Here is a 27,985-nt window from a genome sequence, read left to right on the forward strand (position 1 = left end):
GAGATGTCATTGTAGGGTTGATGCTTGACATGTCTGATGGCTTGAATGTAAAATTTGATTTTTGGATATTAAAGAGCTCTGACAATAATTGATATTGTCTTGGTTCTAGAGTGGAGCCCACCTTTTTTTATCATATCTTCACTCTCACCAATGCTTACTTTTTTCAATTCTTTTGAGATTTAGGTTCTAACCTTTGTTTGTTTTTTTAAGGACCTTAGCTAGTCTAAAACCAATGACTTCTTACCTTTTAGACAAGTTAAGGTACACCTCCTTGAGATTAGTTTGTTTCCCCTCATAGTAGACACTCTTTTGTTTGTAAGGAATTTCATAATCAGATATTTATTACTAATCACTGCATTAATTTCATGAAAAAGAGATCTACCAAAGATGACATAGTAGGAGAGGTTCGTCTTGATCACCATAAGGTCTAGTATAGTGTACAATATTTAGGGTATGTCCCAATAGTCACTATGATATCTAGAGCATCTTCTATTGGCATTCATTTCCCCTCAATCCCAATAAAGGGTGTCTTCACTAGAATTAGCCTAGAGGATTCAATACCCATCTAAATCATAACATCTTCTAATATGATGTTTACAATATTTTCATCATCCACAAGGACCTTGTGTACATTGAAGCTTGAGAGTATGATGGAAATAACAAGAGCGTCTTTATATGAAATAGTCACACATTCTTTATCCTCATACGTAAACATAATTAGTACATGCCAATGGTTCTGAACTCTTATAACTAACGCTTATTTCCCATAAGATTTTTTTCTTTTTCTTTTAACTTCACCAATTAAATTTCCTCTCACAATGACATTAATTTCTGGAAAAGACCTGTAAGAAGGCTCAGCTTCTATTCCTTGCTGCCATATCTGTTTTTTCATAAATTATTGGAGATGGCCTTTAGCTATGAGCCTCTATATTTTTTTTAAAGGCAAAGCATTGTTTAGTGTCATGTCTTTTATCCTTATTAAAAAGGCATTACTTCTTTTTATTTCTCTTCTTTGCATCTCCCATCATGAGTGGTGGATATTGCACATATTCCTTCCATTGTATTGCTATGAGTACCTCATCCCTAGTGGTGTTTAAGGGAGTGGTCATCAATTATAGGTATACTAGTCTATATCGTGCTGGAATCCTGGTATTACCTCTAAAAGTTTGGGTATCTCGAGGAGGACGTCTATTTTCTTGCTTTGGAAATACTTCTCTTCATATGTTAAAACAAGGATATTCTTGTCGTGATGCACTTGTGTTTTCTACACAAATATGATTCTCCATGGTTTGCTTCACACTAAAAAGGTTTCTATCAGGTAGCACTCAGAGATGTTCCCACATGGAGTAGTTATGTATTCCATTAATCAAGGCTTCTGTTACTACTGGTTCTAGTTGGTTTTCCACCTTCAACATCTATTTATTAAATCTTTTCAAATGGTCTCTAGTGCTTTCTCATTCTGATTGAGTAATGGAGAAAAGTTCAGTTGAGCTCTTTTTAGTTGAAATGCTCATACTGAAACGAGCAATCAATTTGCTGCATAAGTCTGAAAAGCTGGATATGGATCCTAGCTTCAAACTACAATACCAAGTAAATGTAGAACCCCTAGAGATGGTAGGGAGTATTTTGCATATGGCACTAGAATCAGAGATAACTAACTCCAAGTTACTCCTGACATTTTGTACATGCTCTTTAAGATCAGATAAGCCATCTTAGTTTCTCTAGGTTCATTTTGGTAATCACAAAGTCTCTAGGAGGCACGTGTACAACACGTTGTCATATAATGGTGAGTCTCTTATGTGACTTTATGTTTTTGCATCTTTGTCATTTGTACATTGCTTTTGGGTTCTAAAGTGCTGAAGTGAGACTCTGTAGGAGAGCAGGTCGATAGCGAAGGTTATGGTATTGTGCCTTTCCTATAAATCTATATAAATCATATCTAGGTGACCAATCACGAGAAGGTTATTCCATGTCCATGTTTTATGGAAAAACAGAGATAACTCTGAGATGTTGTTGGGTAGACAATACAACCTCTGTGAGAGCTCTCATTTGTTGAGTGAGCTATTAGAGGTCAATAGGAGTTGACAAAGATTGTGGGAGGTTAGTAATTCTTCCTCATATGTTCTTAGTGTTATTCACCATAGAAACCTTATAATTAAGTAAATGAGAAGGATTAGTACCAGAAATGAGCAAAACCTTTGTTCAAATTCCTATAGACAACACCACTGATGAAGCTGTAAAGAAACTTCAGATAAATTTAGCTAGACCTAGGCTTTCTTGATGCATAATCCTGGGTAGGGTTACCTGCAAAAAATACTCTGATGGCTAAGTTAGTATATTGTTTTAAAGGTGTTGTTTTCTTGTAGAGAAAAAAATGATTACAGGTAGTAAGTGAGAGAGGAAGATTTAAAAGATCATTTTCCTTCTTGCTTTACCTTTATTTATATAATGAGTAACCTTTAAAAAATAGAAGTAGATTCTTAGGTGCACCTGTAATAGCTTTATGAGTTATATCCATGTTGTATAGGCTAAAGGTGTCAGTGTAGTGCATAATGTCGACATGAATAACAATGAACTTTAGAGAAAGATAAAAAAAAGAAAAGGAGAGGATTATTAAAAAGAACCGAGCTTAAGGTAAGCTCAATTAGGTTCGGTTTAACTGAGGTTAAACCAAACACAAAAGGTGTTAACTTGAACACAAAATGAGTTTGATTAGATTTGATTTGATTTGATCGAGCTGACCCATGAGCAAAGAGCCCAACTTAAAAATGGGTTCGACTTGACCTTGGTTTCACTGTGGTCAAATCGGATAAACACTTTTGAACCGAGCCCAATATGAATAGGCTTGTAAAGAGAAAAGATTTTTGCAAGTAGTAAATGAGAGAGGAAGATTCAAGAGATCATTTGCCTTTTTGCTTTACCTTTCTTTATATAAATGAGTAACCTTTAAAAAATAGGAGTAGCTTCTTAGGTGTAACACCTTGTAATAACTTTATGCATTGTGGCTATGTTGTATAGGCTAAAGGTGTCAGTGTAGTTCATAATATCGACATGAATAAAATGAACGTTAGAGAAAGACAAAAAAAAAAAAAGGATTGTTCAAAAGAATCGAGCTTAAGGTAAGCTTGATTAGGTTTGGTTTGACCGAGGTTAAACCGAACATTAAAAATGTTAACCCGAACCCAAAATGAGTTCGGTTAGGTTTGGTTTGATATGATCGAACTGACCTATAAGCAAAGAACCGAATTTGGGCTTGGTTTGACTTTGCTTTGATCATGGTCAAACCAGCCCAGCACCTTTGAATTGAGCCTAAAAATGGGTTCGATTTGGGCTCGAATGGACGGTGGTCAAACCGACCCAACATCTTTAAATCGAACCCAAAAATAGGCCCTTGGGTTTGGTTTGACCTGATCAAGCTGGACCCAAAAGAAGAATTTGGGCTTCGTTTGACCGTGGTCAAACCAACCCAACACCTTTGAATCGAGCTCAAAAATGGGCTTAGTTTGTTTTGGTTTGACCTGGTCAAACATAACCCAAATTGAGCTCTGTTTGACTACGGTTAAACCGGCCCAAAGCCCTTTAAAACCAAGCCCAAAAGTGGGCTTAGTTGTTCTCAGTTTTACCTGGTAAAAGCAAGCTAATGTGTTTTTAATAATTTTGCATTATATTTTTATTAACCCTTATCAGTGGCTAATAGAAAAATGGACGAGGTATTCTTCTATGCTTCTATGAGTTTAGGCTGGCAGTAATTCTTATAAAGGTAAACAAGTTTCAAGCAGCTAAGTAAGCGATTGAAGGTTCTGGAAGAAGAAACTGAAACTATGAAGCAATAATTTTTCTAGCACATGGAAGAAAGAAAAAAACTGGTGGCTGAAATATACCAACACTTTCAGACAAGACACTATTGTCTCCAATATGAAATCAAATAGTACATGAAAAGAGACCACCTCGTGATGGATCTTCGATTGTCAGATTTCTTAAGGTAATGTATCCTTGCTGAAAATACCTCTTGTCCGAGTACCAGAGAATTCCTGTAGTTTTGTCAAGATATGTTTCTTTCTCATTTGTTTCATCTATAATAATTTGTCATCTAAATTCAGATATTATGTATTTACTATTGAACTTGGTCTGAAATAGGGTTATCTTGGCAGAAGTTCTATGCCGAAAATAAAGTTCATGCATTGTCTGAAGAGGACACGAAACGAATAAGAAAGCTGCTGATACAATGCATTCTTTCCGAAAATGAATGACAGGGCTGTCTAGAACCACATATAACTTATTGTCTGCTTGAGAGTTTTTGTTGCCAAGGATTTGTAACTGTTGTGTGTAATGTTAGGTTTTCTGTGTTTGAAGATGTACTTTTTTCCGAGATAGAGATTAGGTTGCTATCCCTTTTCTTTCTGTTTTATTCTTTCCTCCTGTCAAAACTATGTTGTTTTTAGAGTGATAATTATTTTCTCATTCTCTTCTTAAGGACCTTATAGTTCATCCCGTTGTATTTATAGTTTCCTGGAAACTGTTTCCATCCATTGATGATCTCCTGGTGGCAATATTTGAGGAAGGTTTGCCTTTAATTTTTAACATTCTTAACAAACGGGGGTAAAATCGTTTGGAATCACCGAATATAAGATACAACAGAATGGAAAGGGCAGTAAGGAGTTGAGCAACTAAGCCTAAAAAACAATCTAGCTAACAAGTATCGGAGGGCCTCACTTCAACAAAAAAAAGTGATGCAATTTTGCTTTATAAATTAATGAAGTTGATGCAATCTTTGTTACTAAAATGTACTTGTAAGGGTTTTCTTTTTCCCCTCTACCCCATCAAACTCTTGAATCCAAGCTCCACGAGACCTAGATTAAAGAGAGAATTCCGTCTCACTTCTTCCTTTCGGAAGGTGGTTGGGCTTGCATTTCTTTGTCATCCTCTTCTTCACTCTCTTCATCCTCCTCATCTTCTTCATCCCCATCATCATCGTCTTCATCATCATATTCATCGCTATCGTCGTCGTCGTCGTCATCACTTTCTCCATCACCAAAAGGCTCATCATCAGAATCATCTTCATCTTCACTCTCATCTTCTCCATCATCGTCATCGTCATCTTCATCATCCTCGTCATCATCATCATCTTCACTTTCAGTATCCTCAGCATCACCGCCATCCATATTTTCAGCAGCAGCCTTTTCCAATCTATTCAATCTGCCCATTGGGAACCTGCAATGCAGTTCCATTAACCAATCAATTACTTTTTAACCACGTGCCCCTCAATAAAGGGCATTTAATTCTGAATTCATCAAAACACAACAAAAAACTTAACTTTACCTGTTATCAGTTCCTGCCAAATATTCGAGCATATTAGCATCCAACAAAGGTGATGTCTGTAATTAAAAAGGGTCAAGTAATGCACACATTTGAAAAGGAGATCATGAGATTAACCAATAATACATAAAAAAAATAGCAGGCAACAATCCAGAAAATATTTTGAATTGTCAGCCAACATATAGCAAGAGTTTGGATTAAAAAGAAAAAAAGCTATCGGAAAGGTCACCAGATTATCCCAAAACAAGATTTTGTCTGCCACTAAATTATTGCATATTTTGGTGAATGAAAAGAAAGTAAGCCAATGCCAATTTGTAGCCAATGACCATGAAGAATAGGGTAGCAATAATGACTCCAGCACAAGAAGGAAATGTGCTTCTGATGCAAGATGGGAATTATAAAGAGATTTTCTTTTTGTTAGAAATTCAGGATTTCTCTTAAAAAGTCATTTTTCCATCAATCAAAGACTTTTCAATTATTTTCTCCATTTATCTTTGCCTTCAGTTTAACCATATGGTCTTGTTGCTCATGCAACAATTCTTCATGAGAAGATCAAATGAGATCCAAGCATCCAACTCGTCAGCTAAACAAATAGAATTGAAATTCCTGCTTGAACTGTCACGATGAACTTCACTTGAATATGGTCAAAACCCAATATACTTAAGTCTCCAAAAAGTTCCCCTCTTCATTTCTGGTTATTTAATACATTCATTTGCAAGAGATCGATCTCACAATCAAACCAATAATACATTTAAATTTACATGAAAAGTTAAGCAACCATAAGGAAGATAAATCAGGAAAGCACAAAAGAAGCTCCTTCCTTTCAGCAGAGAACAGGTGATTTAATAATAATAACAAAACAAAAACACCATCGAAGGATGAGTGACATGAGGCACTAGAATTTGCAATTTGCAAAGATGGATTTGTTTGGCAAGTGAGAAATGTACCTTAACGAGAAAAAAAAACCGAGAGGTTAGAGCAATGAGAGCCGTCTCAGCCATCACAGATTGCAACATGTAGCACACGCCAATCTTGACCAAATCAACACTATTGTTGCCATTTAAAAGGCTTTCCCTCTCCATCGATAGTTTGTTGACTCTCCTAGCAGAAATCCCAAATGGAGAGAAGAAAAACAAATGAAATTACTAGATAGCAAGGGAGGTTTTGCCGTCTCTTTTTCAAAAGAAGGTCAAAGGTTTTGCTGGAATTTTAAAGCAGGTGAGATTGTGCAGAATTTTTAATTTTTTTTTTAAATTAACTTTTTTGTTTTTTTTATCAAAAATAAATTTAAAAAAATAAAAAAATATATATTATTTTAATTACTTTAAAAAAAAAAATCTTCAATATCTTAAACACCCCTTTACTAGAGAAATTTTTTGGTGCTTAGTGGCTATCTACTATTAGTTATATATATATATATATATTATTTTTTGTGGGATATAATTTTTTTTTTCTTTTTTTGTTGTATTGATTTTTTTCTTTGAGATGAATCAAATGAATAATTAATAAGATACAACTAATTATTTCTTTTGAATCAAAACTATTAAACAAGTTTGGTTCAACAATGAAGTACATTCATGCTTAAAAATGATATAAAAAAATGTTGTAGAGGCCATAACAATACCCCTTGGTTTCCATCACTAATTTCTAGATTTTAGCAAGAAATTTTAAGATTTCAATCACCATAAAATTGAGGAAGACAATGACTTAAATGACATATTATAATGCAAACTTAGAGGGAAAAATTTTAAAACCTAGAATTAAGAATCAAAATATTTTCTAAAGAAAGCTAAAATCATATTATAAGTCCTTGACTTGATGATTACTTGAATCAAAAACCAGAAGTATATGGTTATAATGCTATAAATATGATCTTTTTGATAAGTTCTGAAAAGTTCAATTAAAAACCAAAAGCAAGAGTGCTCATGTAGTTTTTAATCCAAAAAAAAAAAACAATTTATCTTCACATCCAAAAAATAAAAGTATTTACATGTTTGACTTAAAAATAAATAAACTTTAAGTAACTATGGGCTAAAAGTTAAACCCAAATAAATAAATAACTTTAAAGTATGGATAAAATAAAATACAAAGGCTAAGTCTTTTATAAGTAAAAGCACAATCTTTATAGTTTACTCATAGGCCTTATCAAAAGGCTTTAACCTTATAGGAGATATGACCCATAAAATCATCTGGAAATTTTTTAACTCGATCCAATAGTTAGATTGAAAGTTATAACCATTAATATATAGTTATTTAGCCAATCCAAGCTCAAATACATCTTAAACATCCTCATTTGTTGCTTAGATCATATTGATCAAGACTTGATCCTTATTTAAACTCAAATTCATGTTTGTTGTCACCCAAAGCTTGCTCGAACTGAATGTTATGAATCGACCCATTTAATGCCTCTTTGATTCTCTTAGCTCTTGCCTTTGTAATTATTCCAATTAGTATATGTAATGGATCTTATGGTATTGCTTATTGATTCATATCATCCCCCTCTCCTTTAAATGATTTGACCTTGAATTGTCACATGCAATGGATCATGTGATGTTGCTTGTTGATTCTCATCATTCCCTGTTTCCTTAAAATAATTCAACCTTGAATAGTCACTTGCAATGGATCTTGTTGTATTGCTTGTTGATTCTCAGCATCCCCTCTCTCCACAAATTCATTCAGCTTTAAATCATCACCTATATTAAAAAAAAAATTATAAACATTAAATTTAGCACTAATGTTATACTTATTTGGAAGTTCTAACTTGTATACATTGTCATTAATTCATTCAAGGACTTGGGATGGAAATATTTCCTTCCTCATAAACACCAAAATTCAATCATCAGGTTCAAAGATAACACATTGATGACCTTTGTTAGCTTTACATGCACATTATTCTTTCTTTTTTTTCAATGTGCTACTAGACACTTTCATGAAGTTTCTTCACTATTTTAGCCTTTTTTATATCCATCAAGACTAACCATTTCATCAGCAGGTAAAGGTACAAGTCCAAAGGCGTTAATGGATTAAAATCATAAATAATTTTAATTGATAAATGATCAGTAATAGAATGTATACTCATATTATATGCAAACTCAATAAATAACAAACACTACTCCTAACTTTTTAAATTACTTTGAATGACAATACGTAATAATTTGGTTAAGGTCTAATTTACTACTTTCATTTGATTATCTGTTTATGGATGACTAGTTAAAAACAATAATTTTGTTCCTAACTTTCCCTACAAAATCTTCCAAAAATAAATAAAAAATTTAACATCTCGATCTGAAACAATACTCTTATGAACACCATGAAGTTGTACTATCTCTCTAAAGAACAAATCAACATTATTAGTTGCATCATCAATTTTATGACATGGTATGAAATGTGTCACCTTAGATAACTTATCTAACACCATAAAAAGTAAGTCCCTACCCCTTTTTATCCTAGGTAAAATTAAAATAAAGTTCATGGAAATGTATGTCATAACCCAATCTTGGATCCCCTAACATTCTTTCATACAAAAATACATATTTTTCTTCTTTTATTATTCAAAAATAAAAAAAAAATCCAAAACTTAAAATCCAAAAATACTTTTGAGACACAAAGTGATAAGTTCTCGAGCTGCAACAGACCAAAATGCCAGAAGAATAGCCAAATTAGGGATATTTTGACAAGATAGGATGAAGAAAGAAAGAAAATTGAGTTTGAAATCCGAACTTGACTAAAATTGAAAGAATTAATTAAGTCTAAGGATTTAATTAAATTTTTAATAGACTCAATTGACTTATTTAAGGATTTAATTGAAGAAAAATTAAGTTTGAAATCAATTGGGCAAAAATTGAAATAATTAATTAAGTTTAAGGATTTAATTAAACTTTTAATGAGTTTTATGGGTTCAATCAAGGACTCAATTGAAGAAACATCAAGTATGAAGACCTAATTCAGATTAATTCAAAAAGATTGGAAGATTAAGGACACAATTGAAACTTTGAAAGGATACATTTATACAACCAAGGGTTTAATTAAAAGAAACTTAAAGATTGAAGGTTGATTAAGGGTCAAATTAAAGAATCTTGAAACCAAGGACCAAAGTACAAAAGGCGTGTGAGTTCAGGGACTAAAATTAATCAAATCATGGGTTGATTTGAAAGAAATTAAAAGTTTATGGTTGATAGAGGTCCAATTGCATAATCTGTAAACCAATGACTAATTTGTAAAAGACGCTTAGATCAAAGGATTTAAACCAAGGTTTTCAGGGGTATAATTGCAAAAACTGAGAAGTGTCATAGTCAATTAAGGGTGTATATGCTAAAATTGAAAGAATAGTGACTAAATTGAATTGTTTTTCTAAAATCCTACAAAAGCCAAATCCATTCCATAAGAAAATGGCCATAATTTTTAGGATTTAAATGAACGACGTGTCACTTAGACTTTAATAAAGAAATGAGTGACACATCATTTGGTCCTTATCTTTTTTTCAGCCGAAAAGGCTAACGAGATGCCAACTTCAGGTGAATGAACGTGACACCTCAAAGGATCCAACTACCACCACCCGACTAAGAAACATCTCTACAAGGATCAGTTACTCCCATCAAATGTTTACATCTCATTTGCTTGAACGAACTCGACAATATTTTGACCCCAACAACCATCCTTGTATTAGCAGATTTAAGCTGATTGAGGGCCAACTTTCCAATCATTGAATGTAAAGTTTTAGACCTCCAAATCAAATGTGGTTTGTTCCTAATGATAAATCTACATGATCTTTACAAGGTTTAGGTCTAACAATGATACGTTTATGGCTCAATCTCCATAATGATCTTGACAAAGTACTCAACCCAATCATATATGACTGAACAAAAAATTCACCATGACAAAAAAGACTCTAAGGTTGTTTTCTTATGTTTGATTTTAGTTTACAAGAGGACAAAAAAGGTATCAAGCGCCACCTATTTTGGAGAGGAAGGTTTTAGAAGAGAAAGGATATTATTCTTACACAGAACCTCTTGGCAAACCCATCATGGTTTTGCAATTTCTAGTTTTGGTTTGCTTATAAAAGAGCATTTGCTCTTAAGTAGAGAGGAGGTGGATTTAGAGAGAAAGAAATCAAAGAGAGAAAATATAGAGGAAATTAGAGAGAAAATATATAAGTATTTTTTTTAGTAAATAGAGAGAAAAGAGAAGCAAATAGTGTGAAAATTTGAAGGAAGAAAGAAGAAAAGAAGAAGTTTATACAAGCTAAGAAGCTGAAAACATGAGGAAAGAAACAACGAAATCTTAAAAAAAAAACCTACATTATTCAACAAGGTATAGCTAAAACTTTAGTGAGATGGTATAGCCTAATGGAAACACCTCTCTTTTAATGTCTTTCATGTTAATACTTTTGTTTCTTTTTTATTGATTATGTTGATTTCATTTCAGTTTAGAAGCCATGTTTAACATATTATTGTTCTTAGATGTGATATGCATTTGTTAGAGGTAAGTTCAAAAATGTTTTTGAGTATATAACTTGTTGTTTCTAGATTGTTAAAATCGTGTGTTAACATGTTTAAATATTTGTTTTTGATGTCATGAAGTTAAGTTTAATTGTTTGGATTCATATATATGTGTGTGTGTGTGTGTGTGTTGTGTGTGTTAAGACCTTTGATTGGTCAAGATTATGATTGCAAGTTGTTTTTGTGTATTATCGAGTGTAAGAAGACTAAGTTCATGTTAAGTTTTGGTTTGGAATGTTTATCAGATCAATATAACAATGTTTTTTTTATAAAAAAAAATAGTTTCTAAAGTTTTTAAACTAAGGTATGGTTGCATTGGTTTTGTTTTTTGTTGTTAATGCTTTAATGTTTTAGAGGGTTGCTATAAGCATTTTAAAGTCGAGTCTACCATGTTTAGGTCTTATTTCTAGTTTTCAGGTGTAATTTTGGGTTTTGGTTTCTTAATGCACATTTCTGGGTTTTCTTTGAATTTTTGGGTTCATGTTCTTGAACCCAGATTTATATTTTCTTGTGTCTTGGCTTTTTAACCTCTCTGGTGAGCTTTTTGAGGCTATAGCTCATATATGATGGTTCTATACTTTTATTTTATCCATTTAAAGCTTGTTAACATTTTATCTTTGAATATTTTAATTCATGTAAATTCTATAATGTTATCCAAAAGAAGGCATTAAAATTAAAATGTCATTTGCAAAACCATATACACAGATTTGAAGAAATTGATTAGTTTAATTAAAATAATCATAGTTATTAAAATCAAAATATAGTTTACTAAATGCTTTATTAGACAATGTATGTTTCTGCGATAGCAACGCACTTTTGAAAAAAAATAAAACTTTTTTCTTTGCTTTAAATTAATTTGTTTTTTAGTGTTTTAGATCGATGTTAAAAATAAATTTTAAAAAATAAAAATATATATTATTTTAATACATTTCCTAGCAAAAAGCATTTTAAAAAACTATAGCAATGATAAACACTACCTTAATTAAATCATCAAGTCAATCCGTTAATTATTAGATTGACCCGTCTTGGTTTTTTCATTTTTAATTAAGAAAATGTGATTTCTTTTTAATTTTATTAGTATTAAATATTAACCTAATCAATTGGATTGAATTGGAACACTCATAGTTTAACCACAAGTATGGATCATCAAGTTTCTAGCTCAACCCATTGGATTTGGAATAGACTGGGTTTGACAATGGTGAAGGAAAATGCCTTTAACCTATTACCTTGTTCATAACGTTGCCCTCAAGTAATTCAAGCAATCGATTTTGCCATTAACGTTGCCTACATTATAATAGCCCGGCTTCTCAAAGCCAAAAGCGATGGAATTTCTTTTTATCCTTACATCCCCGATGCTTTTCACAATAACATCATGAGGTTAACAATAGGTTCTATTCCTTATCATGGCACAATACTAATATGGTTATCATAAATCAACATCCCTATAAAATAGCTACTCAATACACATACCCATGACATTATATTTACATGTTTGCAAGTTCATGTTACATCTCATTGACATATTTATAAGATTGCATTCATGTTCTAGCCTCATTATCATCACGAGTTTATACAAAAGTGTCGAATGACAATACACAATCTAATATTGTATCGTTATGAATTCATACAAAAGTGTCAATTGGCAACTATACAACTAGTATATTTGTTCCTATCAAATACATAACACCTAAAACATATCATTACATAGCACCTTTTAAAATATATGAACCCGTGGAACGGGCTTTCCTACGCACCTTGATTGTGTGATGTCTCTGTTACAAAAACAACATAGATATAAGAATTGTAAATAATCTAAACATGATAATAAACAACAAGAACAACATGGATACAAGATTGTGTGATGTCCATGTTACAAAAATAGCATGGGGTTAAATACTTCACTTTAACTTAGTCTTCCACCTTAGATGCTTATAGTCGTAGCTAATCGCAACATCCAAACTCAGTCATCCATCTCAATGCCATTAACCAAAACTAATCACAAAATCAAACTTGTTATCTCCTACAGATACAATTAGTTGAAGCTAATTATCATAATCAATTTGGTCATCTATCTATGATGTCATTAGCCAAAGTTAATCGTCATATTCAACTCGGTCATCCCTTTAGGATGTCATTAACCGAGACTACTCATTAGCACAAGTCGGTCATCCATCCATGATGCCATTAGCCAAAGCTAATCATCAAACACAACACGGCTATCCATCACAGATGCCATTAGCCAAAGTTAATCATCAATTCATCATGACCATCCCCTTAGGATGCCATTAGCCAAAGCTAATCATCAGTCGCAACCTAACAATCCCTCTAGGATGTCATTAGCCGAAGTTAATCATAATACTCATTCAACATTCTATAACAATTTAGCATTCAATATATCTCAATAGTAGATCATTCATAATACTCGTACAAACATTTCATATAAATTTAGCATTCCTTATAACACAATAGTCGATTCTTTATAATACTCGTACAAACATTTAATAATATATTAGCATTCATTATAACACCATGATAGACCTTTCGTAATACTAGTACAAACATTCCATAACAGTTTAGCATTCATTATAACACAATAAAAATCTTTCATAGTACTCGTACAAACATTTCGTAACAATTTAACATTTATTATATCACAATAGTAGATCCTTCATGATATTTGTACAAACATTCTATAACAGTTTAGTACTAGCTATAACACAATAAAAGATCATTCGTAATAAATTCACTTCGGGGAATTAACGGTATGCTAGAAAGGGTGGAAGCCATTTACCTGTTCCTCTTGTGGGGTGTCCTTGTCCGATCGCAGGTCCGATCCCGGTCGCACCACCTAACACATCAATGATCACAAATCAGAACATTTGCATTTGGTAATCACATAACTCGTCACCATACGTATTTCAAGAATACACATGTTCACATTCAAGTGTTCCACATATTACACAATCATAAAATGAAATAGTTGCAAGCATTTAAGTCGTTTCTAACATGGAAGTTTATCGTAGAAAATCGACAGTGAAAACTAATTCATTGGTGACCCAAAATTTAGCAACGAAGACTAATTCGCTAGTGACCCAGGATTCGGCAGCGAAAACTGATTCACTAGTGAACCAGTATTCGGCAACGTAACCCAGTCCTACGACTGATGCATGAAATCATTAGCGTACTTAATCTGCTGTTAACTTAGAAATCGTTGACGAATACTAAGTCGCTACTGACTCAGAAATCACCAGCGTAACCCAGTTTTACAGCTGACGTTGAAATCATCAGCGCACATAGGTTACTGCTAACTCAGAAATCATTGACAAAAACTGAGTCATTGTTGACCCAAAAATCATCAACGCAATCCAGTTTTACGGCTGACGTTGGAATTGTCAACGGCTCAACGCATATAAGCTACTGCCGACTCAGAAATCATTGATGAAAATTGAGTCGTTGTCGACTTAGAAATCGTCAACACAACTCAGTTTTACGGATGACGCTGAAATCGTCAACACACATATGCTACTGTTGACTCAGAAATTATTGACAAAAACTGAGTCGTTGTCGACCTAAAAATCACAACGCAGACTAAGTCACTGCCGATTCAGGAATTATCAGCGACAAAGTGAGTCATTTCTGGTTTTGCCTTTTCCCTAGACTACACGTAAGGTTTACGCTATGTCTTCTCCCCTACACATATCCAGCCCAGTCGGACATAAAATGTCCCCAATCACACTCCGTTCATCATACATTATCAAGTAACACAAAAACAACATCCCCAATGTACATTTATCAAGGTTTCTCCCAATTCATTACTTCCAAAACCAACACCTAGCATTGTTACAAATTTTACATTTCTATATTCCCAATTGTATCATGGTAATTCACCTACACAACTAATACAATTATTCAACACATAAGGGTTCTATTTCCAGTTCATCTCGTATTATTCTAACTATGGTCATCATGTATAGTTTCCTTCATGATTCATTCCCTCCCTCCTTGGTCGAAACCTTTTTGCCCATTACTCCCTAGTTTGTACATGCAATTTCGTAATATTATTTTATCACAAGTATATTCACAATAATATTTTTTAATATATACCCATTCCCATGAGTCACAAACATAAATATACAACAAAACCAAAGTATTAGATCATGATGTAATTTTCATTTCAGCTCTAGCGTGATTCTAAGGCTTACTAACAATACAATTTTGCACTTAGTATCAATTCAGCACATTTTCACATAACTTCATCCACCACATATGCAGAATTTATGTTATTAACACACAAGTATAATCACAACAATCATGTTGCAACCATATTCTCATTCACTTGAACCATATTCATGCAAGTTGATTAATCTCATAATAAAATCGAAGCATGAACATCAATATAATTTCGATTCCAGCACAAAGATGTCCTTACGAGTCCAACAAGACCACAATCCAAGCATTTTCATCATTCCATTTCATATACCATACAAATTCATCAAACCTTTGTGAGAATTAAGACAACATCAATTTAGATTATGTTTTAGCTTTTACATGTCCTTAGGAGTTTAATAAGGTTATAATCCATGTATCTTTTCATTTCAATCCTCATGCCATCCATCCCTTCCATTTAGCCGGCCCCTTACTTAGTTTTTCACATTCAAAATCACACTCATTCATTTCTTTGTTAAGAATCTGCCCGTCTTCATTTGTCCATCATTCCACTTAAGTTCATCACTCTTAGTTTACTAAATCTTGAGTCAAAATATAAGGGTCTTAAACTCTCATTCTAGAGTTTTTTCCCTTCCTTTTTGTTTGAAATTTAGGGTAATACCCAGCCAAGGAAATGGTGTTGGTCTTGCCTTACGTTTCAGTACAGTCGTAATGTAGGTTTAATGATTGTTCTTCTTCTTCCTTTCGGTTTCCTCCTCTTCCTTCTCTGCTACAGCAGCCGACCTTTCCAGCTCACTTTCCTTTCATGGTTTTCTCTCCTTTCTTCTAACTCTCTTCTCACTCAGCAGTCAAGAAGGCTTGCATGCAAACTGTCTTGGTTCTATTTTGGAAACAGAGGTTGTTGCAACCAAGACTGTTAGTCAACTGTTTTTTGGAAAGAGAAAGAGTCACCTTCTCTCTTTCCCTTGCATTTATACCCCTTTTTTTAAAAAGTAGAGTGTTTAGATGTTAAGGCTACTCTTATCCTTTTTTAGATTATCTTACAGCTGGTTTTATCCACCATAAATCCTAATCTAGAATAGGCCGGTTCTTCCCCATATCAGTTTTCTCTAGAGCAAGCTGGCCTGTTTTCCCCAACATCATCCTAGCGAAAGTCGGCCTAACACTAATTTTTATTCGGTGTTGCATACATTTTCAAAGCCAACTTTCCATCCAATATATATATATATATATATATATATATATATATATATATAACAAAGCAGAGAGGAAGACGGCCTAAAATATGCAAATTCATACTAATATCAAACAACAGGAAGCAAATCCTGCCTCCCACTAACAGCTTGCCTCCCCTTTAATGTGTTCTGTAATGAATATTAGATAAAAAATTAACACGGGCCCCAAGGAACAACAATGAAATAAACGTCACATGAGAAAGCTCAAGAGTCCAGTGTAATCAACTTGATTCTCCCCCGGGAATTCAACGGAAGAAATCCCACTGCCCCCACCATTAAAAGCAGCTCAGCCATCCCTTTTCAGTGATCTTTTTACTGTGAATATTTATTGATATTATTGCCCAAAGAAAGTCAAAACAATTGTGTACATTATGGTTCGCTCATCAAGAATACAAGATGAAGATATATTAACTAAATATCTTAATTGTTTTAAATTTTACAGTAAACAGGCTTTAAAGCCTTTCTTTAATTCCTGAGCGTCCAAGTTCTTCCCTATGAACACAATCTTGTTCATTCTGGGTTCCTCAGGGCCCCATAACCGATCAGGTGAACCTTCGAATATGTCATGAACACCCTGTCAAATAAAATGAGGCAAAGGAAAGACTGATTAGGATCTAATTCCAGTTCAATCAGCAACAAAGCCAGTTCCAGACCCCTTGATTGCTTGGGTAAATAATATACAGAATCTAAATATAAATTACGTAGCATTGCTTAGAGCTGTTTACTAGTCAATCCTTCAGTTTCCTATCAGCAATCATGTTATAAATTTAACTATCTTCTTTTATTTGCCAGTTTCTACTTCCTTGGTTATCATATATGATGTAGTGCGTATTACAAATATATTTATGAACCCGATAAACCAGGGCAAACCTGAAGAGAAGTCCATGAAAAAACCTGAAAGCATCTAATATTAAGCTTGAAGTTGTTGTTTTAATTATTTTTCTAGTTAATTTTAGATTTTAATTATTTATTTTTAATTAGTATTTAGAAATCCTAATGCCAGATGAATTCTATTAATTAAATAAGTTTTTATTAGAAATTTCGTTCTATAAAGGATTTTAGTTTTAATTAGAAATCCTTTCTCATAAAATATTTTCAAACTAATATAAATAGAGATGTCTAGTTTATTTTGAAAGAATTTCTTGATTGGATAGTTGAATATGATAGGGTTAAGGAGTACTCAAGTTTCTAAGAAGAGAAGATGGTAAAACTAGTCGCATATAACCTGACAGGTGGAGCTTGTTCTTGGTGGAAACATCAGATAGATACACGGTTAAGAGAAGGGAGACAACATATTGCATCATGGGCGTACATGAGGCAGTTGTTGCATGAGAGATTCCTTCCTTCTGATTATGGACTATGAGCAATATTTGTTTTAGGAATACTAGGATTGTTCACAAGGTAATAAATATGTCAGAGAATCAACAGGTTACAAGGCTCATGAGGGTTAAAACCAGCAATCCAAGATATCGGAGTACAAATCTTATTTATGCTCTCTAAGGCAAGGAGCATGGCATTAAAAGCTAAGATGCTAATAAAAAACAGGGCTGGTAGCACTAATAGATTTGACAGGCGATACTTCTAAAAACATTGTATAATGACACAAGTAGATTCAGTCTTGCTGATAAAGGAAAGGCAGTACAACCACCTAGGCCAACTCCAATGAGACTCGATACTACTAGACTTGACACGACTTCGGGAAAACAAGTTGAAACGAACAAACCGAATAACCCCTAAGCTAGGCCAATGATTGTCAAATGCTTTAAATGTGGAGAACCAGGACATTGTTTCAATGATTATAGGAGACAAAAATCAGTCAATTTGATCGAAGGACAGTATGAGCCACAACCCTCTGATGAAAAGGGCGAGCTGTGTGAACCTAATGGGGGTGACAGAGAAAATTTGTATAAGTGATGATGACGTTAATGAGAGCCAAAACTATTTGGTTAGGAAGATGCTGCTAACACCATCGATTGTTGAGGATTCACACTGAAATAGGTTATTTCGTACTTATTACACCATAAATAAAAACTTGTTTGACTTAATTATCGATAATGGGAGATGTGAAAATATTATTGGTACACATACTGTTGATAAATTAAAATTAAAATTACCACTAGAACCTCATCCTAAACCTTACAAGATTTGGTGGATTAAGTCAATAGGAGAGATAAGGGTAAACCAACAATGTAGAGTACCGTTTTCCATTGAGAAGTATAGGGATGAGATGTATTATGATATGATAGATATGGATGCATGTAGTTTGATCTTTGGTAGGCCTCGACAATATGTTGTGAATACTAAACACTTGGGCAGAGATAATTTATACAAGATTAGAAAGAATGGTGTGAATTATACTCTTGTACCTTTGAAGAAAGAATCCAATCCTAAAACCTCGAAAGTAGAGGTTAGGGCTTTTCCTTATAATAACTAGTTCAGAACTTGAGATACAAGAAAAGGTACAAGAAACTAGGCAAATTCATGCATTGGTTGTGAAAACATTAATGATGAACAAGCAAAAGAGAAAAGAGCACACATTCCCGATGCAATTAAGCCTTTACTTGCCGAGTTTGAGGAGATTCTACATTATGGATTGCTAGATAGATTGCCATCAATGAGAAACATTCAACATCAGATTGATTTGATGTCGAGACCTAGCCTTTCAAATCTACCACATTATCGAATGAGTCCTAATGAGGGTAAGATATTGAAAGAGAAGGTAAAAGAGTTGTTGAGAAAGAGACAAATCCAGGATAGTCTAAGTCCTTGTGCAATTCCAGGATTATTGACTCCAAATAAGGATGGCAGTTGGCGCATGTTTGTGGACAATCGCGTTATCAACAAAATAATCATGGGATACAAATTTTCAATTCCTCGGTTAGATGCATGCTTGATCAATTTCATGGGGCATCAATCTTTACGAAGATTGACTTGAGTGGTTAACATCAAATTCGGATTCGGCCAGGTGACATATGGAAGACAACTTTCAAGACAAATGAGGGATTGTAATGAATGGCTGGTTATGCCTTTTGGGTTGTCTATCACACCGAGCACTTTCATGAAGGTGATGATCAGGTCTTATGTCCTTGTATAAATAAATTTGTGGTGTTTATTTTGATAATATCTTGATTTATAGTAGATTTGAGATTGATCATGTAGAACACTTGAGAAAGGTGCTACTGAAAAAAAATTATATGTGAATTTGCACAAGTATAGTTTTATGACTGACAAACTACTATTTTTATGCTATATTGTTAATGCATAGGGCATACATGTTGATAAGGAGAAGGTTTTGACCATTAGAGATTGGCCAATTCCTAAAATAGATAGTGAGGTTTGTAGTTTAAGGGTTAGCTACTTTCTATCTGCGATTCATCTGAAATTTCAATAATATTACGGCACTCTTGACTGAATGCATGAAGAGAAAATTTGATTGGGGAGAAGAGACAGAAAAGAGCTTTGCTTTAATCAAAGAAAAATTAAGCAATGCTCCAGATTTGGCACTTCTAGATTTGGACAAAATGTTTGAGGTAGAATGTAATGCTTGTGGTGTTAGAATTGGTGGAGTTCTATCCCAAGAGAAGAGACCTGTGACATTTTTTAGTGAGAAGTTGAGTGGTGCTAGGTTAAAATAATCCACATGTGACATAGTTTTATGTTGTTTTTCGAACTCTTAAAAAGTGGGAGCATTATTTGATTGATAAGGAGTTTGTATTGTATTCTAACCATAAGGCTCTAAAATTTTTACATAATCAAAGGAGAATAAGTAATGACATGCATGCAAGATTAGTCACTTACCTTTAACGATTTCAATCAGAATTGTGTACAAAGCTGAAGTTCATAATAGAGTTGTTGATGCTTCGAGTAAAAAAGCAGCCTTCTTGGTTACTCAAGAGAGATCATTGGATTCAACTATTTGAAAGAGTTGTAGGAGCATGATAAGGATTTTGGTAAGATGTGAAAGAAGTGCCAAAATCTGCTTGTTGATGGCTTTCACATTTATGATGAATTTCTAATAAAAGGTAATCAACTTTTCATTCCTCGATCTTTATTGCGGGCGAAAGTGATTTTGGATTTGCATGGAGGAAGTTTGGCTGGTCACTTGGAGCGACAAATGACTATTGATGTAGTCATTGACAAATATTATTGGCCTCACTTGAAGCGAGATATTGGTAAATTTATGCAAAAATGTTATATTTGTCAAACTGCCAAGGGACAAGCACAAAATACAGGTCTATATATGCCTTTGACTATTCCTAAAAACATACGGGAGAACTTGTCTATGAATTTTGTACTTGGATTACCTCATACACAATGGGGGATGGATTTTGTATTTGTTATAGTTGATAGGTTCTCAAAGAAGACACATTTTATTCCTTGCAAAAAAACAAATGATGTGTCTGCTATTGCTCGACTTATCTTTCAAGAGGTAATTTGTTTACATGGGGTGCCGAAGACCACTTCTGACCGGGACAGTAAGTTTCTTAGTCACTTTTGACGTACATTATGGAATTAATATGATTTTTCATTACAGTTCAATAGCACAGCACATCCATAGAAAGATGGGCAAATAGGGTCGCTAAATCGAACACATGGAAAATTGATAAGGAGCAGTTATGGAAACAAGGCAAAACAGTGGGATTATACCCTTGCACAAGCAAAATTTGCATACAACAATGCTAGAAAACGGTGTCACAGGTAAATCACCATTCGAGATTGTGTATCTACAATGTCCTAACATTTGCAAGATCTTGTGCCAGTTTATATAGGTGTTGGGTTTAGTGTGGCTGCTAAGAAGATGGTTATGGATGCTTAAGCTATTGTGGAAGATGTGAAGCAGAAATTGATAAAGACCAACACCAAATAAAAAAAGTCGTTAATAGGCATCGTCGTGCTAAAGTGTCCAAGGAAATAGATAACGTGATGGTGTTCCTTCACAAAGAAAGATTTCTGGTGGGGTCATATAGCAAACTACAACATAAGAAATATGGTCCTTGCATCAACATGAAGAAAATTAGTAACAATGCTTATATTATTGATTTACCTAATAATATGGGTATTTCCAGAACTTTTAATATGTCAGGCACTTATCTTTTCTATGATGATCAGCCTTTATATCCCGAGCTTGGAGATGACTCGAGGTCAAGTCTTTCACAAGTAGAGGGGACTGACATGGAGTGTGTTACAACTATATTTATGAATCAGATAGACAAGACCAAGCCTGAAGAGAAGTCCACGAAGAAACCCGAAAGCATCTAATATGAAGTTTGAAGTTGTTTTAATTATATTCCTGGTTGATTTTGGATTTTAATTATTTGTTTTTAATTAGTATTTAAGAATCCTAATGTTAGATAGATTCTATTAATTAGGTAAGTTTTAATTAAAAATCATTTTCTATAAAGGATTTTAGTTTTAATTAGGAATCTTTTCCCATAAAAGATTTTAAGACTAATACAAATAGAGGTGTCTAGCTTATTTTGAGAGAATAATTATTATGAAGATTTTAATAAAACACTAGAGAGTTTTCTCTAAATTTCTCTACAGTATAGGTATATAACATTAGGGCTTGAGAACGTTAACTTTAATCACGCTATATTGCGTCAATTTAGCATTCCTACAAGGGTGTCATATAACCCCTAAGCTAGCTTAAGTTCGAATAACATCATGAACTGAGATTGTCAAGCAAGAATGTGCCTTGTTTTTTATTACCACCAGCATACAAAATCATTTTATGTTGAATAGATCTTCTAGCAACAACTAATACAGAACTATATAGCATGAATACATCAAGGGACCCACATCCATATTTGGATTACAAAACACACATTTCACCTTTGGAAATGCGACCCAGAATTAATTGTCTAACACAGGTGATAATAAACTTCAACAATTAACAAATGCATGACAAAATAACGAAACAAGAATATTTCATTACAAGGTCCTACCTTTTCAAGAATCCACACATTAGCATATTAATGTTGTTTGATAGCCATATGCTGTATTTTATCAACATTGACTAGCAATTAATTAAAGGTGATATTTTTTAACTAAAAAAAAAAGTGATCATTTTAAGCAACCAAATAGGACATTATGGAACACAAATGAGCCATTACAAACTTTCTTTTATCAAAATGAAAGTAGAACTTTGGAACTTGTTAGCTCACCTGGAATACAAATCTCTCGTTCATCCCCTGAACAGATAATAGACCTTTCATTCGGTATATGTCCTCACTACGTTCCATCAATAAAGTACCAAGCCAGAAGTTAGCCTGAAAATGTGGAAATATTGTTAGTTTTTACACTTCCCAGCTACCAGGCAAATAAATCAAACACGAAGATGAGCAACTATAGAACAGCTAGAAATGCTCATGTGAGGTTATTTCATATATGTACAGTTCTGCAATTCTCAGGTGCATCATAGAAATTGAACAATCCACATGTAAAACCTACCTTTTCTAAATCTAGGCTCCCTTCACAGACTATGCTGACAGAAGAAACACCAGGATCATGAGTGTGGTCATGGGAATGGTGACCATCATGATGATCTGCATGATAGAATCCACAAGCTAAGATCAGCCATAAAATTCTCACAAGTAGGGTGGCAGAATTAATTAATCAAATACCTAAAATTTGCAGGCATTTTCAAAAACTCAAATTATGATCATGAACATCCAAAAAAGAAACTAGTCATAAATGTATAGGCCAGTAGGCACACTATCATTAGAGCTTTAGCCACAATGACAAATTGCAAGAGGAAAAGAGCTCTAAACATGGAAAAAGAGCGCCAAACATGAAAGGTACCAAAAAACTGTTTCTCTAGGCAAATAATTACAGGGCACAGGCAGAGGTTTCTTTCATTTCTTTTTTATTTTCTTTTTCTCAGCCAACTAATAAGATAATTTGTTGGTAAATATTTCCATTAGTAACAAGAGAGTACAAGTACAAGTACAACCCACATAAAAAGGTCAGTTTAAATGTCGCTGCTAAACTTAGAGATAAATGAACTTTTAACAATACATGAAATTGGTGTTAAATTCTAAATACATTGCTGTAGAAATTTCATTGGCTACTTTTAACAGCTTGAAAAGGAGCTTGGAGAGAAGGACTGTGAATTCTGAATAATATCACCTAATGCAACCATTAAACATAACAAAAAGTGTTTCATCAGAAATGTATCAATCTTTATCCATTTCATGTTTTCTATTTTACTTGAAGGTTTCACCATATGAGATCATCTAACTAGCCACCACAAAAAATTCAAATTTTTCCATGTTCCAGAACAAACACGAATCAAGTTTCAAGTTATGTAACAAAATGTTTCTCCAGTAAGAACCTTGTTACTTTTTTTGGGACAAGCAGATGCTTTCTCCACTAAAATAGAACAGCACCTAACAATTTGTGTATGCTGTTTTAAGTTAAGTACAGCCATTGTGAATGAAGAGAAATACCGTGCTTGTGGTCATGTTCATCATGATGATGATGGTGATCATGATCATGAGCATGATCATGATCATGAGCATGATCATGATCATGAGCATGATTTTGGCTGTGGTTGTCGTTGTGATCATGACTGGCATGATCTTCCTTTCTATCTTCATCATTGACAGCACTCTCAATCCTGAGAAGAGGAGCAAGTATTAGACAAAAACTGCAGATTTTGTAGTTTAACTCGGAAGTGACCCGACACTTCTAGAACAGCAAATGTCTATTTCAGCAAGAAAAATATAAGTACACAGAAAGGAAAGAGATAGGAGATAGGGATGACGACAGGTTCACTTAATGATAATGCTACTAAAGAAGGAACATTAACAAGGCACTGAGAATCAGGTCATTGGGAAAGCATAATTAACTCATTATTTAATAAAACCATAACATGAATCAACAACAGAACTTTCCAAGCATAGAAAAGTTTTGTAAAAGCGTATGCTATCACAACGAAATCTCCGCGTTATTTTTCCAGCTACAACAAATCCCACCAACATTCAAGTCAAGTACAAGAAATAGTATCATCACTGAATATCCTATTGCTGATATTTTGATAAAATCATAACAAGAAAAGCCACCCTAATGTACTGTCTATCTATGCACAGATCACCATAATCTATATGAGCTGGGCTTTCCCCCAAACGATCTAGTTGAATAGCATGACTCAAGATATGTTTCGGATTGAGCTTTGCAAAACATCATCTGTTTTTGGGAAAACTGTGATTTGTTAACTCAGCTGCAATCCCAAATACTTTTAATGCAGTTTTAACTCCTCAAAATATCAGTACACAACACTGCAAATATATTAGGGACACGCAGTGGCAAAAGAGATGCGCTGCAATCATGGTAACTTTTTGCATCATTTTTCTCTCTTTGCATAAATACTTTCAACTCCTTTTATGTTCAGATATAATTAGATTTACATCCAAAAAGAAAATAAAAACTCTTATGAGACTAATATTTGACAAGAGGATTTTGTCCTGTTGGCAAAGGGTTAGGTTCTTTAAGCCCTCAACATATGACGAAAATAGAGCTCATAATCCTTTTCAATTCTTTTTAAATAAATTTGATTCTTTCTAGAAACAGTGTAACAAAAAAAAAAGAATTCAAAGCATTCAATATTTTTTTTTTTTTTTGCATAAATAGTTGAATACCAGATAGCATAATGCAGGACATGTCGCAAAGAAGAGGACCTAGGCTTTAGTGAATTTGTTAAAAAAAATGAAGGTTTTCATGTTTTCCAAGTGGACAGGGTACCATAGTAATCTCCAAAAATTGGAAGGAGCCACAGTTATGAGCTTTTACTAGGCTTATACTAATTGGATTAGTTTAGTATCCACATTAACATGGGATTCCAGTAACTTTAGAAGTCAACCAAAAAATACTATGTAAACTTCCATCTTCAGAAGCATGGAGCTCTTTTTTTAGGTTTGAATAGGATCTCAAATTATAGCTGAGAATTGGGGTCTCTATTTCTTTCTCAAATTATAGCTAAGAGATTTCTGATGGGTACAGCTGCAATTAGATCTCTGGTTCCCGTGTAGAACTTGTTGCTAGTAAATTTCAAGATTTTTCTTGGTTGTTCATTATTGCTTTCAACTATGTAGCACTAGTTTTCTAAGTGTGAGTAATTTCATAGATGTTTCTAAAAATGACTCCAGTGTCAACTGTCAACTACAGCTCCAAATCAGACATAAACCTGGAATTTCATAGAATAAAGTTGAGTAACCTAACTTGTTTTTATGTTATAGAATGTGGGCACCCTACCCTCCATACTCCCAATTCCCAGCAATGGAAAACAAAAAACGAATACATGAAAGGAGAAGAGGAGAGGGATGTGAAAGAGAGAGTGTATCTAAATGCAATGCCTAGCACATTATAGCAGTGGTGTCAACACAGAAAGTATAAACCAGTAGTACAATACACATGTAAGAATTTAACAAGCATGGGGGTTGAATTCAATGGATACGTTCATTAAAAAATAAAGTTCAATGCACAAAACAGTCTCCTCTAGAAAGAGCAAAGTACAGAAAACATTCAATATAATAATCAAGAAATTAAGTCTTTCTTTGTGGGGAGGGGGGGGGGTGTCAATCAAATATTCATATGTAGAAACTAGGAAATGAGAGTTAAACATAACCTCTCCAAATCAAAGCCTCCAATGCCAAGGACATAATCCAAGTCAACTTTTCCATATTGTGTACACTTCAAATTAGCCATACGATTGATGTTCTGCCTTCAGAGACTCCCATCAGTACTCAAAAAGAATTGAACAATTAAGAAAAAAGCAAAAGAAAAGAAGCAAGATACTAGCCCTTATCTGCTGCACCAAAGAAGCAATTTCTTGCTCACCAACAAGATCAGTCTGGCAAAAAGACAAGTAATCACATGAGTCAGTGATAGACCAAAAAGTTAATAACTGACTTCAAACTTGCAACCCACACCAGGATTTCCTAAATGAAAAGTTAACCATTGTCATACATTTATATAAGAGGCAATGAGGCCATGGGTTTCATTTATTCAGTTAAGTCCCTCTTTAAAGAAGCATTAGAAGGAACCTGCCAGCATTTGGATTTTAAGTTTCTGGGGGAACAACCCAAAAGTTTGTTTACCAGCTAATAAAGCAACTAAAAGCAATTTGAAACAAAATGCAGATAATAATTTGAATATACTAAAATCTTTACAAGGATTATGAGTTGACCTGATTGAACTTAGCAGTATTGTCATTGTAAATTGAGCAGATTAAAGTCTAACAAAGTCAAATTTAAGCAACAATATAACTTAAAATCACAAGTACCTTATTTACTATAACCCTATCAGCATAAGCAATTTGCTCCACTGCCTCGTTCACCACTCCCTCTGGCTTAACCTCATCAAGATGCAAATGAGCATGTTTAGCATCAACTAAAGTCACAACACCGTCCAATTTGACATCATTAAAAACCTGGTCTTCAGCGTAAAAAGTTTGAATGATTGGTGCTGGATTTGCCAGCCCTGCAAAGTTGCATATAAGATTTGTAATGAACAACACAGTTACTAGAAAGCGAACTAATTTCAGATGCCGAACAGTATACTACATTCTTGAACAGTCATTCGACACAGAGAAATGAAAAGTTGAATGATTACCTACCCGTAGTCTCAATTACAATATGATCAAATTTTCCTTTCTTCTTGTTAACCAAATCTGCAATCATCCTGACAAGATCACCCCTTACAGTACAGCATAAACAACCGTTGTTCAGCATTATAATGTCCTCAGCCCCAGCTGTTTTTGCAGCGACAAGAGACCCATCAATGTCAACTTCACCATACTGAAAATTCAGCATAACCACTTAAATTTTCAATAAATGATAGCATCAAATAACAAAAATAGTAACAAAAGCTTGAAAACCATCACGAAGATTCTTTCTTTTTTTTCCTTTTACTCATAATCGTGAATGGGATGCAAAAGGATAACTGAAAGATGACAAGAGTACCTCATTCTCAATAACTGCTATGCGCTTCCCATGGTCAGCAGTCAAAATATGATTGAGCAATGTTGTCTGTTATACGTAATGACCACAAAACAACAACAAGAATAACAAAGCGCGTCTTTTATCCTCAATTACACAACAAATGCAATCAAAATGCAACAAAAAAAGAAAACACAAAAGGGACCTTGCCAGAGCCCAAAAAACCGGTGATAATAGTGGCAGAAATGCGATTATCGGGAGGAATCTTGGTGGTTAAACCGGAATCGTCGGTCTGAGGGGCAGAGGAGGTCGTGTCGATGGAGGAGACAGAGAAGCGGCGGCGTTGGAGGGAGGGAGTAGTTTTGAGAAGGAGGGATTGATGGGTTTTTTGTGGTTTGAGTAAGAAAGGGAGTAGAGTGGAGCGGAAGATTCTGGTGGGATGATGAGAAGTTAAAGAGACGAATGTAGTGGCCATGTCCACTGATACTGATGATAACGAAGCTATGCTCATGCTTATGCCTTCCCTGCTCTACTTTCTTCTAGATTTTGAGAAACAGAAAGAAGAGGTTTTACCGTTTCAGCCTTCAAGGGTTTTAGATATTTTTTAGGAGAGTTTTCTTTTTTCTTTTTTCTTTTTTCTTTTTTTGGAAGCTTGATTTTGTCACCCTCCTTTCCTCTCCTTTCAATATTACTACTATATTGTTCGTACTTCGATATAAATTGGATGAATTTTTTTTTAAATATAAAAAAATTATTAAGATGATATAGAATTTTTTAATAGTGTTATTAAACTTGATCGAGTGGGTTAATTTTGAAATCTTTCAATTTAATT

At 33.9% G+C, this 27,985-nt stretch overlaps 2 protein-coding genes and 1 long non-coding RNA gene across 5 annotated transcripts; 1 reads left to right on the forward strand and 2 right to left on the reverse strand.

Moving 5' to 3' along the window:
• The first annotated feature begins 3,738 nt into the window (after positions 1-3,738).
• On the forward strand, positions 3,739-4,236 carry LOC112327321 (uncharacterized). The gene is made up of 2 exons (XR_002981555.2): positions 3,739-3,982; positions 4,138-4,236. It is a non-coding gene; the product is annotated as an uncharacterized LOC112327321 (long non-coding RNA).
• Positions 4,237-4,552: 316 nt separating this feature from the next.
• On the reverse strand, positions 4,553-6,530 carry LOC18094863 (uncharacterized). Its single transcript, XM_006369239.3, has 3 exons — positions 6,264-6,530; positions 5,320-5,375; positions 4,553-5,211 (listed from the first exon to the last, which is right to left on the reverse strand). Exons 1-3 carry the CDS (start codon positions 6,396-6,398, stop codon positions 4,875-4,877), a joined length of 528 nt encoding a protein of 175 aa, XP_006369301.1. The 5' UTR covers positions 6,399-6,530; the 3' UTR covers positions 4,553-4,874.
• Positions 6,531-16,525: 9,995 nt separating this feature from the next.
• Positions 16,526-27,778, reverse strand: LOC18094864 (uncharacterized). Of its 3 annotated transcripts, none has more exons than XM_052449983.1 (11): positions 27,359-27,778; positions 27,178-27,243; positions 26,832-27,012; positions 26,499-26,695; positions 26,016-26,066; positions 25,842-25,933; positions 23,736-23,834; positions 23,665-23,699; positions 22,667-22,761; positions 22,381-22,485; positions 16,526-16,790 (listed from the first exon to the last, which is right to left on the reverse strand). In XM_052449983.1, exons 1-11 carry the CDS (start codon positions 27,662-27,664, stop codon positions 16,653-16,655), a joined length of 1,365 nt encoding a protein of 454 aa, XP_052305943.1. In that variant the 5' UTR covers positions 27,665-27,778; the 3' UTR covers positions 16,526-16,652. The 3 variants fall into 3 exon arrangements, with proteins under 3 accessions (XP_052305943.1, XP_052305942.1, XP_052305941.1); XM_052449982.1 differs by having other exon boundaries at positions 23,665-23,703; positions 23,734-23,834; positions 27,359-27,776; XM_052449981.1 differs by having other exon boundaries at positions 23,665-23,834; positions 27,359-27,777.
• Between the last annotated feature and the right edge of the window lie 207 nt (positions 27,779-27,985).

This window comes from Populus trichocarpa, chromosome 1 (assembly GCF_000002775.5).
Source record: "Populus trichocarpa isolate Nisqually-1 chromosome 1, P.trichocarpa_v4.1, whole genome shotgun sequence".
NCBI lineage: Eukaryota > Viridiplantae > Streptophyta > Magnoliopsida > Malpighiales > Salicaceae > Populus > Populus trichocarpa.

What these genes read in the sequence shown, in the direction of transcription:
- LOC18094864 (XM_052449981.1), bottom strand. Translation starts at nt 27,664, where the DNA reads ATGAGCATAGCTTCGTTATCATCAGTATCAGTGGACATGGCCACTACA. An exon ending in CTTTGGTGCAGCAGATAAGG is followed by an intron (nt 25,934 to 26,015) that starts GCTAGTATCTTG and finishes CTCTGAAGGCAG; the next exon opens with AACATCAATCGTATGGCTAA. An exon ending in ACGAGAGATTTGTATTCCAG is followed by an intron (nt 16,791 to 22,380) that starts GTGAGCTAACAA and finishes TTTATTTGACAG; the next exon opens with GGTGTTCATGACATATTCGA.
- LOC18094863 (XM_006369239.3), bottom strand. Translation starts at nt 6,398, where the DNA reads ATGGAGAGGGAAAGCCTTTTAAATGGCAACAATAGTGTTGATTTGGTC. An exon ending in GGTTTTTTTTTCTCGTTAAG is followed by an intron (nt 5,376 to 6,263) that starts GTACATTTCTCA and finishes TTTTAATTACAG; the next exon opens with ACATCACCTTTGTTGGATGC. An exon ending in TTGGCAGGAACTGATAACAG is followed by an intron (nt 5,212 to 5,319) that starts GTAAAGTTAAGT and finishes ACTGCATTGCAG; the next exon opens with GTTCCCAATGGGCAGATTGA.